This window comes from Petaurus breviceps, unplaced genomic scaffold (assembly GCF_028583685.1).
Source record: "Petaurus breviceps papuanus isolate PSGF00001 unplaced genomic scaffold, PetGlider_PUasm1.0 76, whole genome shotgun sequence".
NCBI classification, from domain to species: domain Eukaryota; kingdom Metazoa; phylum Chordata; class Mammalia; order Diprotodontia; family Petauridae; genus Petaurus; species Petaurus breviceps.
This window is the reverse complement of record NW_027186473.1, coordinates 46,719,446-46,736,856: the sequence shown is the minus strand read 5'-3', so window position 1 is coordinate 46,736,856 and position 17,411 is coordinate 46,719,446. Positions and strand designations below refer to the sequence as shown.

Sequence of the window (17,411 nt, the reverse complement as noted above, 5' to 3'; positions counted from 1 at the left end):
CAAAAACTAAACAAAATTTGTCCTATTTTATGGGATTATTTTCAGCACATTTGAATGAATTAATGCAAAGGCCTGCAAATACAAGGCTACATGTAAGGGCTTCAAATATCTCCCCTGGTTCATAATGTATTAAACTAACCCCCTAGAGACCAGAACCATTTATTCTCTACTATGCACTCTGGCCTCAAGGGACCCCAGCTAGTATAATGCACATTTTAAGATGGCCACACATGTTAACCAGACAAGCAAAGCAGTGATTTAAACTCCTATAGACAGTAACTGTTTCTGTGAATCCGCTTCTTTCATCCAAACTGTTTAAGAAAGTCAGGCCACAGCTAACTTGATGACATGGGCTGTTCTTTACACTACCTCCTATCTCTGGAATGTACTACCAATATCATTCTCCAGGCCTCAGTTTCTCCATCTGTAAGAGGGAGTGGATAGGACCTAGAACTGTAATTTCATGGGTATAGCAAACTCCCTCTGCCAATTCAGGTCAACAACTTTTTTGCATTTTACGGTCTTAAGCAGTTGTCTAGGGCAGAAGTGTCCAATAGGAGGTATGTGGTTGCCTAGTGTGTGCAAACCAGATTAAAATGTAATTGGGAAATATTTAACAAAATAAATAAAAATACAATACAAAATCATTTTCAGTCTCATCTGACTCTTTGTAACTCCATCTGGGGTTTTCTTGGCAGAGGTACTGAAATGGTTTGCCATTTCCTTCCCTGGATCATTTTACACGTGAGGAAACTGAGGCAAACAAGGTTAAGCTCAGGGTCACACAGCAATAAGTGTCTGAGGCCACATTTGAACTCAGGTCTTCCTGACTTCAGACCAGGTACCTACCTGCCTATAAATAATGTTAACATGTGTTTTCTAAGTCAATATGTGACTGCCAGAGATCTTTACATTTTTAAGTTTGATACCACAGGTCTACAGAGTGGTGGCAAGTGGCCCAGAGTCACAAGCCAGTTATGTATCTGAGGCCGGGCTAGAATCAAGGTCTCCCTAGCTCAAAGGAGCTCTCATATTTACTATTCCAAGTCTACCTGATGACAGGCTCAATTAAAGGATCTCTAAAGTCCCTTCCAGCTCTAAATTTTATAATTGCCTATAAAAATGACCTTTCAACTCTCTAAGTTTTAGATGAAAGCAATCAGACAAAAATGGAGAAAGAAAAGGTAAGACTATGCTGATTGGGTGGAATTTGTGGTATCGTGCCTTTTTAAAGCAATAATTAATTCTCATTAACAAATACAATTCTGGAAGGCAGTAAACCAGAAACTCACTGAGGAGAACTTGGAGAAGTTGAGAAAACAGTAACTTTAGCTAAAATCCTATCCTTTAATCATAAAAAAAGACAAACATCTACCAGGAGGCACAGGTGTCCAACACAAAAAGTTCTCATCTCTGAGAACCAGTAAAAAAAACCGTATGGGAACATTTTTATAAGAAAAACATGTGGCCAAGACAAAAGTGTCATCCCTTTCCTTTTCAGAAAGCTGTGGTAAAGACATCAATCTGTTAAAAAAAAAAAAAAAAGGCTCCAGGAAGCAAGATCCTGGAACTCCCAGAGAAGGACGAAAATCTCAGTTAAGTCAAGCTGATTCTTTCAAGGAACTGTTTTTCCAATAGCTCTAAAGGTTCAGTGAAGAAACAGCTCCTTGTATCAATTACATGGATACTGTTTTTAATCGACTCTGGCACCCAGGGAAAGAAGCCCTTCAGTGATCTCGCTTCTGACATCAGCAGTCCCTCTTCTACGAGACTTGACAGCACATCAGAGGCGCCCTAAACACAGTCCTTTCCCGGGTGAGGAAATTAATCAATCGGTCTCTCAGCAAACCACCATCGATTTCCTTGCAAAAACAAAACAAACAAACAAAAAAAAAAAACCCAAATTCCAATGTCACCTCGATTCTGCATTTCTGTTCCGCAAACGAAGGGTCCTACAGAAATAATCAGTCGCTTGTACTTCTAAAATGCAATTCCTAGATCCTATCCCCCTAAGATTCCCCGTCCTCCCTCCTTCCTCTCCACCCGGCAAGAGCAGGGAGGGGTGTGGGGGGGGGGGGGGGGGGCGGGGGAGAATCCAGCAGAAAAACAGAAAAGGGGAGACGGAAACAGATGAAAAGCAAAGGGGCTAGAGGGGTAAGGGAGAATCCACAGTGAATTCCAAATTCTTTTTGCTGTAAAGGGGCGGAGGGGGTGGGGGATCATCATACTAATAATATGCGTGTGTACCAGACTTCAAGATGCATATTCTAAAGAAGTGCTTCTCTTCCCGGCTCCATGTAAAAAGGATAATTAATTAAAAAAAAAAAAAAAACCCACTACAGCCTTTTTTTTCCCCCTCCCGGAGAACTCCCCGGTCTAGATCCTACAGCTTTGGGTCTTAGGGCTTTAACCCGTAAATGACGTAGTTTTCAAGAGGGGAGGGAGGAAAGTTGCTAGAGAAAGTCTCAGGTCCGAGTAAGGGTGTGCATGTGCGTGAGCCAGTGTGTATGTGCACTTGAGAGTGTGTGCATGTCAGTGTGTATGTGAATTTGTGAATGTGTGTGTGCTTGTGTCTGGCCAGAGAAGGGGGAGGGGGCCCTGGGTGAGGGTGGGAAAGCAACAGAAGCGGCCAAGCTTGGGATCTAATTTTAAGGCAAATCCCTGGGCGCACTCACACGCACGCACAGTCGGCGGCCGATCCTGCCCCCGGAGGGCCCGGGAGGAGGACGGGGAAGGAGGGCGGAGGGAGAGACAGAAGGCGAGCGTCCACCCTACGGACGGCTGGCCGGGGGCGGCCAGGGCCGAGGTGCGAAACCCGCTCTAGGTAGAGCGCCCGGGCGGTACTTACGTAACGCTTCAACTTCTTCTCCGGGGGGGATTTTCGGAGCCATCCCGAGCAAACCACTTCGCCGCCGCTCATGGTGAGCGAGTGTCTCCCGAGCTCCGCCGCCGTCGCCGCCGCTGAGTCTTGCGAGGATGGGGGGGACGGGGGGCGGGGGAGGGAGAAGGAAAGAGGAGGGGGGGGGGGGGGGGGGGGCCCCCCCGGCCCCCCCCGCCGGCGCGGCGGGGGAGGGGGGGGGGGGGGGGGGGGGGGGGGGCGGGGGCGGCCAGCAGCAGCACAGGCGGGCCGGACCCTCGCACGCCCTACGGCCGCTCTGGCCTCCTCGGACGGCCCGTGAGGAAGGGCAGGCAGGCGGGAGGAGAGAGGGAAAGGAGGGCGCCTCTGCGGGCTCTCCTGCAGACGAGGAGAGGAGCGGCTCTGGAATGAGCCGGGGCTGGCCGGGGAGCGCACTCCCCCTCCTGGGCTCTGCTCTCTTTCTCTCGTTCCCTCCCTCCCTCCTCTTTCCTTCTCCCTTCCCCGCCCCCCGCCCCTGTCTCTGCTCCCGGCTCACACAGACTTGAAAGGAGGCTCCGACGGAGTCCGCCCCTCCCGCGCCTCCGCCGCCGCCTCCCAGCCGCGGAGCCCGTCCCGCTGCCCGGGGCGCGGGGGACGCTCGGGGAGCAGCGAGCCGGAGCTCGACCTCGAGCCCGCTCCCGGCCGGCCAGCCTGCAGCTGCAGCCCCCAGGCGCGCCCCGCTCTGGGCAGCCGCCCCTGCGTGACTAGCGTCTCCCGGAGACTCTGCCTGGAGCCGGAGCCCCTGGCCTCCCCACTCGCTCCACCCCCTGCTGGAGAGGCTGCACTGCACACACTTACACACACATACACACTCACACACACATACACACTCTCTCGCTCACACACACTGACGTGCACAAAAGCTCCCTCCCTCTCGGATTCCCAGTCTCGGTAGCCCCTAGTCTACTCCTCCTTCCCAGGCCTTCGGGGAGGCAGGCAACCCTAAATGCGCGCAGGGGCTTTGGGAACTGGGGAACCACCAAACTTCCACCGTTCGAATTCCGGGCCCCGAAATGCCCTGGAGCGGGGATTGGCTGGGGGAGAACCGCTCTGGGGCTGGGGAGGGGCTGGAGGAAGAAATTCTCCCTTCTCTCGCCTCCAGTAGAAGGTAGAAGAGTGAGGAGGGGGCCCGCAAGCCCCCAGCGGAGCTGCAGCGAGACTCTCCTCCCTCCGCTTCCCTCCTGGGAGTGGATTCCACAGACCTAGCCCTCCTTTTTCCTCTTCTTCCCCCGCCCCTCCACTTTCTCTCCAAGATCCTGCTCCAGCTTAGGAGTTGGTGATAGGTTGGACACACTCCCCCCCCCCTCCCTAGTCCCACCCCTCCCCTTCTGGCTCTCCTTCCTCCCACCCCCTGCCTTTTCCCACTCCTTCCTCTCTTTCCTCCTCCCCTTTCCCAAGTTTGGCCCCTGGTGGCTGTTTCTCTCGAGGTCCCGACTGAGAGGCCAAGACTTTCCCTTGAAACTCAGCCAAAGCCCTTTCAGCTCAACAACAAGGGCCGAGCAGACCAGAGGAGAGGCACTCTGGGATCTGTAGTCCGGGAATGGCGAGAGGTCTATTTCCTTTCCTCCCCATTTCCCCGATGGGCAGAAGGAGACATCTAGAGAGCTCCTTTTTGCCTTGAAAGTTGGAGGCCAGCACCCAACCAGGCACGCTCACTGAGAAAGAACGCTGATAAGAGAGGCGGAGGGATTGGGGGAAGGAAGACGCTGAAATAAGAAATCTCAGGTTTTGCTATCTGGACTGCGTATTTAACCAAGTTTCGTTGTGTTTTGTTTTTTTTTTTTTTTAATGTGGTTGAAAGGAAGTCTTGGAATTTTCTCTGGGGAAGAATGTGCAAAACGGCCCAGAGTAGGTTACCCGAACTGTTGGGGGCTGGAGTGGCTTCTAAGTCTCTGCCCTTGGGTGGAGGTGGGAGGGATGGAATAGAAAGAATGAGACTTGCTCCTGGCCAGCAAACAAAAATAAGATGCCTAGTCTATGGCCATAGTGGGAATTTTAAAAAAGAAAAAAAAGGCTTTTGGAGGGAAAGAGTAAACTAATTTAAATTTAACCAAAAATTAACTCCTGTTGATTTAACTGTAGAATCATATTTTAGAGTTGGAAGAGAGACCTCAGTTCAACAATCCATAGCAACGATAAGAGTTACATTATGCTTTTGTGTGTGGCAGAAAGATGGATGCTTTGGAATCAGGAGAGACCTGTAGTACAAATCTTGCCCCTGACAGTTAGCTCTGAGCCAGTTTCCTCAGCTGTAAAATGAAAATAATGATAACCTGTAGCATCTACCATAGAAGGTTGTTATAAGGATCCAATGAGATCATGCATGTAAAGTTCTGTGTAAGCCTGAAAGTGGTAATTAAAGGCCAACTATTATCATTTTGGTGATATTTTATGATCATTCACCTCTGTGATCAATTTTTGCCATTTCTCTTTGCTTGTACTGGCTGAGAACCAACTCCTAAGTTTTTGAAAGAACGAATTGTACCTAATGTTCACGGTTTGGTGCTAAAGTCCATTTCATAATAATGAGGTGTTTTGTTTTGTTTTTCCTGTTGTTAATACTCATAAACCTGGCTTTTAAAGACTTTGAAAATTCCAGCTCATATAATGTACACTTTCTCCAATTTATTTTGTGGGTCTTGAAATACAAAACATCGAATAAAATTTAGAATTGTAGATTTGTTCAATCAAGAAGTATTTATTGGATGCTAGGAATACAAATGTGAGAATGTCCTTGCCCTCCAGGAGCTTAAATTCTGAGGGAATGAAGTATGTTCATAGATAAGCAAAAACAGTATAGACGCTGGACCTGTGATTTCATTGGGATAGGGAACCTCTCTTTACCAGTGCAGGTTGGCAACTTCTCTGAAATTTATAGGAAGTTGTCTAGATCATGACTGGCCTGCTCATTAAGTGACTTTTGGAAACACAAGTCCACCATTCAGAGTCCCACAGCCAGCATGTATCAGAGATAGGATTTAAATACATGTATTCATGTCTCTGTTTTCCTTAATCCACTGGAGAAGGAGCTGGCAAACCACTCCAGTACCTTTTCCAAGAAAATCTCATGGACATTATGGTCCAGGGGGTCCAGAAGTGAACAATGACAACAGTAACAATTCCCAGCTCTGAGGTCAGCTAGGCCTCCTATTTTTTTATATAAAGTGTATATATATATATGTGTGTGTGTGTGTGTGTGTGTGTGTAAGTGTATATATGTGTGTTTGTGTATGCCTAGACATACATTGTGTGTGTGTGTGTATAGTTCAGTTGTTTCAGTCCTGTCCTACTCTTTGTGGCCTCATTTGAGGTTTTCTTGGCAAAGATACTGGAGTGGTTTGCCATTTCCATGTATGTGTGTGTGTATATACATATACACACATACATATATACACGTGCACATGCATATTATATTTATATATTAAATAGGATATGATGATGTGGAAGGAGGGCAGTGGCTTGAACCAACTGGGGTGATCAGAGGGAGGCTCTTGAAGGTGGCACTCTTAGAGAGTGTCATTATCATAGATCATCATACACTTCAAAGAACATCGATTGTTTTCTCTGCAAAATACTACTAAGAGCTGGGTATGAAAGATGAAAAACAAGAAGTTTATAATTGAGTAGAAGAGAGAGATGAGGAAACTGAAACTTGTAAGGATACAGGGTTGGGGAGCCTGCAGCCTTCAGGCCACATGTTGGCCTTCTAGGGCCTCAAGTGTGGCCCTTTGACTGAATTGAAACTTCATAGAACAAATGCTTTTAATGAAAGGATTTGTTCTGTAAAACTTGGACTCAGTCAAAAGACTGCATCCAAGGACCTAGAAGGTTACATGTGGCCTCAAGGCCTAAGATTCCCCACCCCTGGATTAACAGTTTGTCCAAGGTCATACAGTTATTGACAGAAACAGAAGTCTAGAATTCCCATCTTCTGACTTTTACACTGATCCCCAAAATAAATATTTTTCACTTAGTCTTTCTGGGCTTGTTTCTTCATCTACAGAATAAGGACATTGATAATTACCACCTTTGAGATTTTGGACAAGCTACTTCATTTGCTTAATTGGACATCATATCCTCTCTGACTCTCCATTTCCTCATCTGTTAAGTGAAGGGTTGAACTAGGTGACCTCTAAGGACCCTTCCATCTGTAAATCCCGTGATCTGGCAACTCTGAGATTCCATGCTGGTGAGCCAAAATTATTTTTAAATCGTGTATAAAGATTCTTACTATAAATCCCCAAATCTGAAATTATGCAAACATTTTCTGTCCTAGGCTGTCCTTGTCCATATACAGTGTATAGTTACTTTTTTACCCCAAACTTTGGGAACAAGTGGTTAGTGCAAGGTACTAAGGTCTATCTGGCCAGACTTGGAGAAAAAAATGGGTGAGGAGCCTGGGCAGGGACCATCACTGTGAAGGGAGGGGAGATTAACCACACCCACTGTATAAAAGCATTTTAGAGAACTTTTCAACATGAAAAAAAAAATTAGTCCTCTGCTGTACTATGAGCTGTTGATCCCCTAATATTTTCTGGTTACCAAATAAAATAATCTCATTCCAGCCTACACAACCATTACATCTAAAGATTTGTTTGAGAGGCAGTTAAATAGTTGTGGCAGATAGAGAGCAGAAGCCTTAGAGGGAGGAAGAGATCTGAGTCTGAATTCTCACTTAACCACTCTTAGTAGTTTTCTCATCTCTAAAATGGGAATATCAATAGTATCTACTACTTCCCAGGGTCATTATAAGAATCAAATAAGAGAATATATATATATATCATGTCTATTTCTACTTATCTACTTATTTCTACTTAACCTATACCGATTAAGAAATTTCACTTCACCTTCTTTCTCTTTGTCTTTTCAACAGACTCCTCATAGATCTACATAGATCAAATTTAAAATTACCTTGTCCCTGATTCCATAGATAAATGAAGCATCTCATGAAATGACAATCAAAATTTGCCCTCAAATTACCAGCCTTATGTCAATAGATAAAGATAAGTATAGTACTTTGCAACCGTTTATGTTTTATATCAATGCTAGCTTTATTATGGAATTTATCTCCCTTTTTTTGGTTTCCTTATTGGGAGCATTCAATTTTGTATTGACTTGTGGGTGGACTGGCTAACTTACCCTTCCCTCCCCACAACCCCAGACAAACTATTCCTCAAGGGCAGGGATAGTTTTGGTTTTGCATCCCTATCTTCCAGGATAGTGAATTTTAAATAGTAGGTAATTTTATAGTTGTTGAATTAATCTTGGAATTAATTTGGAATTGGAATTAGTTAATTTCAAATAGTTAATATCAATGTGTTTGTTGCATTAATCTTGCATAGAATATATCAAACTCACATGTGTTTTTTAAGAGTCTCATTTTTAGAGACTGAAAGATAAGGTCATTGAACATGAAACTATATGGTATATTCAGTTTATTAGACATTACCATAACAAAGTATAGTGGAGAGCCCCTCATTTATAATAGGATTATACAGGTCAACCAGTTTCCAAGTAAATCATACTTACTCTGCTACTTGAGTAGTTCCCATAGTTAAGTTGATCATTCTGAGGTCTAGGTAGTCCAGGGTTATGTTTCTATGTTTCCATCTTAATAAAATTTCAATATAACTCTGAATCAGTCAACTAAACTCAAAATCCCTATCAGTTCATCAAATATTATTTTTTAATAAACTGAGAAAACCTTTCTGAATAAAAGTTACTCATGTGCTTCCATATATTAAATCCCTTAACCTTCTACAATTAAATAAACATCAAAATAATTGGATATAAAATTTATTAACAGTGATCAAACAAACTAGATAATTATTTACACCATTTTACCTGTGAGAGCAATCATAGCCAGCATTATAGCTAACCAACAGTATACCTGCAGATGACTTCTCCTTACTTCTAGAAACAGAATTTCAACATTTAGTTTAACTGGAGATACACCACTTAAGGTCTTCTCAAGAATAATTTTCATCCTCTTATCAAGACAAAAGTTAAATGGCTTCCTCAAGAAAGGAGACCTTTCCATCCTCTGTGCTTTCTCCAACTATGACAAGAAAAGTTTTTTTAGCTTCCCCCTTGCTCATCTTAATTTCTCTCTCTAGGCTCACGCATAAAGTTCTCTTTATAATGTTTCTTTATAAAATAATGCTTGACAGTTATAAAAAAGAAAGAAATTTCAGTTGACCTTCTTTCTTTGTCTTCTCAACAACCCCCTCATATATCTTTTGTTCAGTCATTTCAGTTGTGTCTGACTCTAGGTGACCCCATTTGGGGTTTTCTTGGCAAATATACTGGAGTGGTTTGCCATTTTCTTCTAGAGGAGGAAACTCAGGCAAAAAAGGTGAAGAGACTTGCCCATGGTCACAGAGCTCGTGAGTGGCTATGGTCGGTTTTAAACTCAGGTCTTCCTGACTCTAGGCTCAGCACTATCTACTGTACCACCTAGCTGCCCCTCATATATCCACATAGATCCAATTTAAAAATATATTGTGCCTGGTTCCATATGCAAGTGAAGTCCCTCATGAAATGACAGTCAAAACTTGTCTTCAAACAGCTCTGTTTTTTTTTTTTTTGCAACATGCCATTTGGCTCTGAAAGATAACAGTAAAAGTATGTGTAGTGTCTGAGAGAACCTAGTGAATCAGGAGAGACTGAAGGGACCTTAGAGTTCATTTGGTCCAATCATCTTATTTTACCAATGAGGAAATTGAAAGCTAGAAGTTAAATGAATTTCACAATGTCACAGACAGTACAGAGGAAGATATTGAATTACAATCCTGGTCTGACTTTAAATCCAGTGTACCTTTTCAAGGTATAGAGTGTGGGGGGAGGGGGGAGGAGGAGGAGGAGGGACAGTTACTACTAATACATTTCTTTAAAAAAATTAAAATTTGACATTTGCATGTAACTTTTACATGAGTATCCTAAAATGTCTCCAGATTTCAAAACATTAGTACTTTCCCATGAATTTTAAATTTAGTGCTCAGAAATGTCTTAAAATTATGATATTTCCAAATTTACAGGGAGGCTGACCCTCCCTTCTCTCCATAAAAGAGTTAGACTTGAATATAGTCTAGAGAGTTAGACTCAATCACGTCTCTCAGATTTGTCACCAATTGTTACAGAGAAAAGGAATCATGAAACTGGAAACAACATGTCATGTATATATATTACATCTCTACTACTGGTAGTAACTACATTTCAAGGTATGAATTGTTGGTTTGCTAGCCTCTAGTCTACTTTTTTTTTCTATTTTTTTTGGAGGGCAATTGGGGTTAAGCCACTTGCCTGAGGTCACACAGCTAGTAAATGTTAAGTGTCTGAGGTCACATTTGAACTCAGGTCCTCCTGACTCCAGGGCTGGTGCTCTATTCATTATGCCACCTAGCCACCCCCCTCTAGTCTACTCTTAATCTTATAAATCATATATAAATACTATAAAGTAATTTCCTAGGGTACATTTTGGGTGGGATCCTTCATAGTGGATCTCTAGAGGAAAACAGGGACAATATATGAAGATGCAAGATAGAGAAAATACACTAATTAGATCATAGGGCCTCTAAAGTATTAAAAAAATATTCTTTGTTTAGTGATCTTTTAGGAAAGAACCTGGAAACATCTAAAAGATGTAGTTTGAAGGAGACAAGAATTGTTTTCTTCCTACCCTGGGAAGAACTAGTGAATTGTCAAGGGATTGGTACTCTTGACATATAGAAGGTATTTTTTGCTTTTTATTATTATTATTTATCTTTATTCTTAACTTAATCACCAAATAAAATGACTATTTCTATATATGTAGTAGAACAGAAAAAGAAAATTGTGTATTAAACTGAATCTCTCTTAAGTACATTTGCTTTTCTTTAAAAATATATAATAAATTCAGTGTGTGATTTTCAAAGCTATCCTGCTTGTCTGTGTTCTTATACTCTCTTCTCTTATGTATATATATTTAAATGCTTCAGTGACTCATTTTTTAATTCTTTCCTTTTTTTTCTTTTGATTACCCTAGGTTTATCTCTTAGTTCCACTCACTTTGCTCTGTGTCAATTCATCCAGCTTCCCAGATTTTTCTGAAACCATCCCTTTTGACATTTGTTATGGTGTATTAATATTCCATTACATTCACATACCATAATTTGTTCCTTTCCAGACACCCCTTTAATTTCTGCATCTTCACTACTGTAGCAAACTTTCAGAAGTTTCTCAGCTTCGATAATGAAATGTTCCCCTTCCCTATATTATTATCTGAAAGGCTACAGGGCAGACAAGCAAGAGGATGTATTATGAAGGGAACATTTTGGGGTCCCTTGACCTCACTAGGTATATTCCCCTGACCTATACAGTTATCTGCAAAGGTTACCGGGCAGATAGCAAGAGAGCTTGTAATCTTTTTTGTTTATGCCTATGGATATGGTCCTAGAGTAACACCCTAATAAGTAACTAACCTTAAGCAAGGGTAAATAGTAAACAGGATTAAGGGAGGCTCCTTCTACATTATTTGCATTTTTTTAGATGTAGGATCTTTCTACATTGTCTGCATTCTTTGGGGGTGTGTACATTCTCCTTGGGAGGCATAAAAACTCTGTGAGCTCCTTGCATCTTTGGCTCTGTATGAAATGGTCTTGTAATAAACAGACTATTGATTACACCCCTGTCTCCATTCTCACCACTCTTATTCTCACCACTGGCTAGCCCACCAACTGCACTGGCCACAGTAAGTGGCGCCCACAACCTGGGGCTTCAGGACTGCTGATTGAGTCTCTAGCAAGGGACTCCCAGGATATGCCAGCAGGAAGCAGGCCTGCATGAAATCCTAGGGACAACAGATTTCTTTCAAGGTAAGGGGAAGGCTCTAGAAGGGCATTAGTGGGAGCGCTCGATTTTTCATAATCAGAGCTCACAGAGACATAGTGTGGGAAGAAGCTTAGTGGAGGGTTTAAAAGATGAAGGAAAAGATCTGAGAATATTACAACTTATAGTGTGCAAGAAAGGGATTTCAGTTAAGAAACAGATTCTGAAAAAAAATTTTTAAAATAGACTATCAGGCAGCCCCATGGTTCCCTAGTGGCTCTGAGATCAGAGGACCTGATTGGGAAGCAGTGGGAGAAGCTTTAGTTAATTACTTTAAGGAGAATGGACAGGAGAGTGACTCTGGTTCCATATTTGCAATTTATAATGTCATTAAAATATGCCTAGCAGACAAAACAGGTCTTAAAGAAATATTGAGTGTCATGAGTGAAAGTGAAGAGCTCCACCCCCTAAATTTGTGGGAAAAGACCCCTAGAAAATACCAAACCTCTTAACCTCAGCCCAAGCCTGCCCTATAAATCCCTATGGGGAATGGAAAAGGCTGAGAAGCCTAATGGCAGTCCCACTGTAGTTTCAGAATTATATATACCTTTTCAAAAACTTGTGAAAGAGGAAGGACAGACATTAAGAGAAATGGGATTTAAAGGCTGCAATTTGTTGGCATACCCTGTTATAGTAGATACCCGGCACAATAGAACATGGCAAAAATTGAATATAAAAGATCTTAAGGAGATAAAAAAAGGCTGTACAGGAGTATGGGACAACAGCTTCTTATAATGTATCATTATTGGAAAATTTAGCAGCCACAGCTTGGATACCATATGATTGGAGGCAAACAGCTAAAATATGCCTAACCCCAGGGGACTACTATTATATATATATATATATATATATATGCCAATTATAAGGAAAAATATCATAGCAAGCTATATGATCTTATGTTGGCAGAAGGACCTAATGTACCCAGTATTTCCATGCTTTTGGGTGACGGACCTAATACATTGCCCAACACACAAATGGACTATTCAGTGGCGGTATAGAGTACTGTCCAAGACTGTACATACAAGCATGGAAAGAGATAATCAGTTCTGGTCAAGCAGGAAAAAATTTCACAAATATCATATAGGGACCTGAGGAATCATTTCCTGATTTTGTGGCAAAAATTCAACAAGCAGCTGAACATACCTTAGGAAGTACTGTGGGATTGAAAGAATTTGTAAGACAAATAGCTAGAGAGAATTGCAATTTAGATCATAAGAAAGCTTTTTTGGCACTTCCTGCTGATGCCTCCTTGGATCAATTAATTAGAAAATCTATGGAGGTAAAGTCTATGGTCTTTCAAGCACAAATTATAGCAGAAGCACAAGCAGCCAGGAAGAGGCAAAATAAGAATTGTTATAAATGTGGCAAAGTGGGTCATTTCAAAAGGGAATGTCCAGTGGGAAGCAGTAATAGTGAATTATGACCAAAATCAAAATGCCCCAAATGTCATAAGGGCTTTCATTGGGCTTCAGAATGTAGATTTAAAAATTCAGGAAACAGCCTCAAGGACCAAGTCCCTGGCCCACAAAAAACAGCAGGGACTTATGTTCAGTCCCGAACTCCAAAAGTTTAGGAGGGGAAGCCGATTTGGATCCCTCCACCTCTGAAGTAACTGCTGTTATCTTACAGCCTTAGGTTAAATTTTTAAACATTTACCCAGGACAGGAGAGAGAAGTGCTTTTTAGGAGTTCTTCTCCTGCTCCTGTCTGTGGGTACTTTCTTTAACCTCAGAAGGAGAATACATGGATATACAATTCACTCCAATTTATGTGGAACAAAAGGACTGGGAAGATTATAATAAGATTAAAATTAAAATTATGAATCCCAGCAATTCCATGATCCAATTAAAACAGGAACAACAGATATTTCAAATACAGAATCCAGAGGACATGTAGTCTCAAATCATTATGACCTCAAGACCCACCCTTAATATATATGTGGAGGGCAGGAGAATTCAGGGTCTCTTAGACACAGGAACAGACCTGACCATTATCAATCAGGAACAATGGGACCCAAAGTGGACTGTTCACAAGTCATATATAAATATGAAAGGCATAGGAGAAGTTAGTCAACCTTTAAAAAGTGTGAGGAAACTTACTTGGGAATTTGAGGGCATATCAGGAAAATTCCAGCCATATTTTTTTACTTCCTTGCAAATGGCTTTATGGGGCAGAGATATTTTATCACAACTTAAGGTCACCATCACAACAAATTTTCAGGAGGGGCCCTGATTGATGGGCAGCCAACAGCTGATCCTATTGAATGGCTTACCACAAAACCAGTATGAGTGGATTAGTCACATAGCTGATCAAATCCTTGTGGGATCATTAGAATTAGCAAAGGAATCCCATCATAGATTTCATCAATCTGCTAGAATGCTTGCTAGGACCTTTGATGTCACTAGAGAACAAGCTAGGCAAATAGTTAAAAGCTGTCCATCATGTGTTATTTGCAGTCCCTCTATACCCAAGAGTGTAAAGAGCTTAAATGCACATTTCTTTAATTATTAGTGAATTGGAGCATTTTTATGTGTTTTTTTATTGGATTTTTTTTCCCTTTGAAAACCACCTATACTTATCTTTTGCTTCTTATCTATTGGGAAATGACTCTTGTTCTCATAAATTTGAGTCAGTTTCTTTTATTTCTTTGATAGAAAACTTTTATTAAAGAAACCTGGGGCTAAAATTAGGGTAGAGTTCAACCTGAGTTCTCCATCACCGTCTGTGTCAGAGAAAAGCACTTTGGTTATGAAGTCAGTCTTACAGCAGCCCACATGATATGGTGAGAGTAGCTACAGGACAGGAGTTGGTATCTTCATCAACTATGACAGACTTGACAGCTGTAACCAGAGTGTAGGGAATATCCCATCCTTAGTGGAATTTCCAGGTAGCCAGTAAAGATGCTTTCCCTTTATCTTTTCACTTTATGTCCAAGAGTTTGGATATATAATCCAGAGGAATGAGTGTGTGTGTGTATGTGTGTGTGTGTGTGTGTGCACTTTAAAGTTATTTAATGTATTAACTAGTGCTTTTTAACTTTTTAACTAGCACTGGATAAAATCTGATCTATTTTAACTGTTTTTTTATTCATATATCTTGTTAACTGCAAATAGAGACTGCAGAAGGGGAAAATGTGTTTCATTTTAGTATTAAAAGAGATACAAAAGGAACAAGGATTAAACTTTGGTCCAAAAGTTCCTCTTGTATGTAATCAGAATCAAATAAAGGAAAAAAATCTTATGGTTTTGACTTACTGTCTTTAGATAAATTTCCCCCAAAACTAAACTCAACCAGATCCTGGGATTTCTTTTGTCCCCAGTCTGAAATGAGTCAAAGTGCCATTTTGCTGTTTGGGACAAATCTACGTTGTTCAATCATGTGACTTTACTCATTTTCCCCCTCCTGTTCCCATGCATGTTCGGAAAAAAGAGAGAGAATTCTCTAGGGGAATGGAGTCTACAGCAGTAACTAGCAAGTAGAAAATGCCAAGTGTAAGGAGAGAAAGTTCTAGCTGTGTCCACATTCCAAAGGTAGAGGCCAGAACAGGTAGTAGTTTTTACCTTTTGTTTTTACCTTCATCCTCATACTTTATGAGTACAAATGTTACAATTGTATTCAGAGTTGCCCTTACTTTTCCAAAGGTGTACCATGAAGATATCTTCATCCCTTCTTTGAAAGTGAAGGTAGAGTTTGGGGGGGGGGGGGGGGAGCCAAGATGGCAGTGTAGAAGCAGGAAAACTCTGTAAGCTCCCCCCATAACCACCTCAAATAGCTATAAAATATGACTCTAAACAAATTTTAGAGCAACATAATCCACAAAGTGACAGACAAAAACAAATCTCCAGCTGAAGGCAGCCCAGCAGGCCCACAGGAAGAGTCCATCACAATGTGATGGGAACCAAGCCCAGCATGAGCCAGCGGTTGTAGCCCCAGGGTGGCCCTGACCAGCAGTGGCTGGAGAGGACTTCAGAAGAGTGTATCACCAGCAGCTGTAGCGGTTTCCAGAATTATCAACCCACAAATGCCAAAAGCAAAGTAAAAGGTCAGTGTGGACTTTGTGGGAACAGGGAGACTGAGAACACTATCTGGCCACTGCCCCCAGGGCAAGAAGGCAAGTAGCAGAGGAGGTGCTGTGGCCCTGCAGCCACCTCCATGTGGCTGCTTCAGAGCTCCTGGCCTGCAGATCGTAGGGGGACCAAGGGACCATTCAGAGGGTAATTGCTCTTGCTTTAACCTGCTTGGATCTGGATCACTGTCTTAGGTGGACATCCTAGGGTGTGTGATCAGTGAGCCAGAGCTTGTGGAGCCTGCAAAGAGGGCACCCAAATAATAGCTCTGGCAACTGCAAAAACCCCAGTGATCTGGGACAAAACTTTCCTCTCTGGAAGAAGTGTTCTACTGTGGCAAAGTGCTCAAAAGTCAAGTAATTGAGTGGCAACATGAGCAAGCAAAGGAAGCAAAGCAAGCAGAGCAATCAAACCTTTAATTCCTTTTTTGGGGACAAAAAGGATCAAAGTATGGAATGGGAAGAAGACAGTGAAGTCATAACTCCTGCATCAAAAGCTTCCAAGAAAAATATGAATTGGTTACGGGCCATGGAGGAACTTAAGAAGGATTTTGAAAATCAAGTAAGAGAAGTGGAGGAAAAATCGGGAAGAGAAATGAGAATGATGCAAGAAAATCATGAAAAGAGAGTCAACAACCTGACTGAAGAAAATAACACCTAAAAAATAGATTAACTCAAATGGCAAAAGAAGCCCAAAAAGCTAATGAGGAGAAGAATGCCTTTAAAAAGCTGAATTTGCCAGCTGGAAAAAGAATTTCAAAAGCTCACTGAAGAGAATAATTCCTTCAGAATTATATTAGAGCAAATGGAAGCTAATGGCTTTATGAGAAATTAAGACACTATTAAACAGATCCAAACAAATGAAAAAGATAGAAAGCAATGTGAAATATCTAATTGGGAAAACCACTGACCTGGAAAATAGATCCAGGAGGGATAATTTAAAAATTATTGGACTGCCTAAAATCCATGATCAAAAAATGAACCTAGAAATCATCCTTCAAGAAATCCTTAAGGAAAATTGCCCTGATATTTTAGAACCAGAGGGAAAAATAGAAATTGGAAGAATTCACTGATTACCTTCTGAAAAATAACCCAAAAAGAAATCTCCTAGGAATATTATAACCAGGTTCTGGAATCCCAAGAAACAATTTGAATATTGTTGAAATACAGTCAGGATAACACAAGATCTAACAACTTCTACATTAAGGGATTTAAGGGCTTGGAATATGATATTCTGGAGGTCAAAGGAGCTAGGATTAAAACCAAGAATCATCTACCCAGCAAAACTGAGTATAATGTTTCAGGGGAAAATAGTTTATTCAATGAAATAGAAGATTTGAAGCATTCTTGATGAAAACAGAGTTGAATAGAAAAATTGACATTCAAATACAAAAATCAAGAGAAGCATGAGAAGGTAAACAAGGGAAAAGAAATCATAAGGAACTTATCAAAGTTGAACTATTTGTATTCCTAAATGGAAAAATGGGAATTGTAACTTATGAAACTTTTCTCAATATGAGGATAGTTGAAGGGAATATATATATATATACACGTGTGTGTGTATATATATATATATGTATACATA

General features: G+C 41.6%; 1 protein-coding gene and 1 long non-coding RNA gene across 5 annotated transcripts in view; one reads left to right on the top strand and one right to left on the bottom strand.

Annotated features, from left to right (window-relative positions):
• GAB1 (GRB2 associated binding protein 1) overlaps positions 1-2,987 on the bottom strand; it is a 206,960-nt gene extending 203,973 nt beyond the window's left edge. For all 4 annotated transcript variants that reach the window (XM_069105437.1, XM_069105438.1, XM_069105439.1 and 1 more), the window contains exon 1: positions 2,849-2,987. In XM_069105437.1, coding sequence (XP_068961538.1) covers positions 2,849-2,920 — 72 coding nt within the window. In that variant the 5' untranslated portion in view covers positions 2,921-2,987. The remainder of the gene's footprint in view (positions 1-2,848) is intronic.
• A 1,287-nt stretch (positions 2,988-4,274) lies between these two features.
• On the top strand, positions 4,275-11,532 carry LOC138175118 (uncharacterized). Its single transcript, XR_011171884.1, has 3 exons — positions 4,275-4,744; positions 6,900-7,085; positions 7,770-11,532. It is a non-coding gene; the product is annotated as an uncharacterized lncRNA (long non-coding RNA).
• The last annotated feature ends 5,879 nt before the right edge of the window (positions 11,533-17,411 follow it).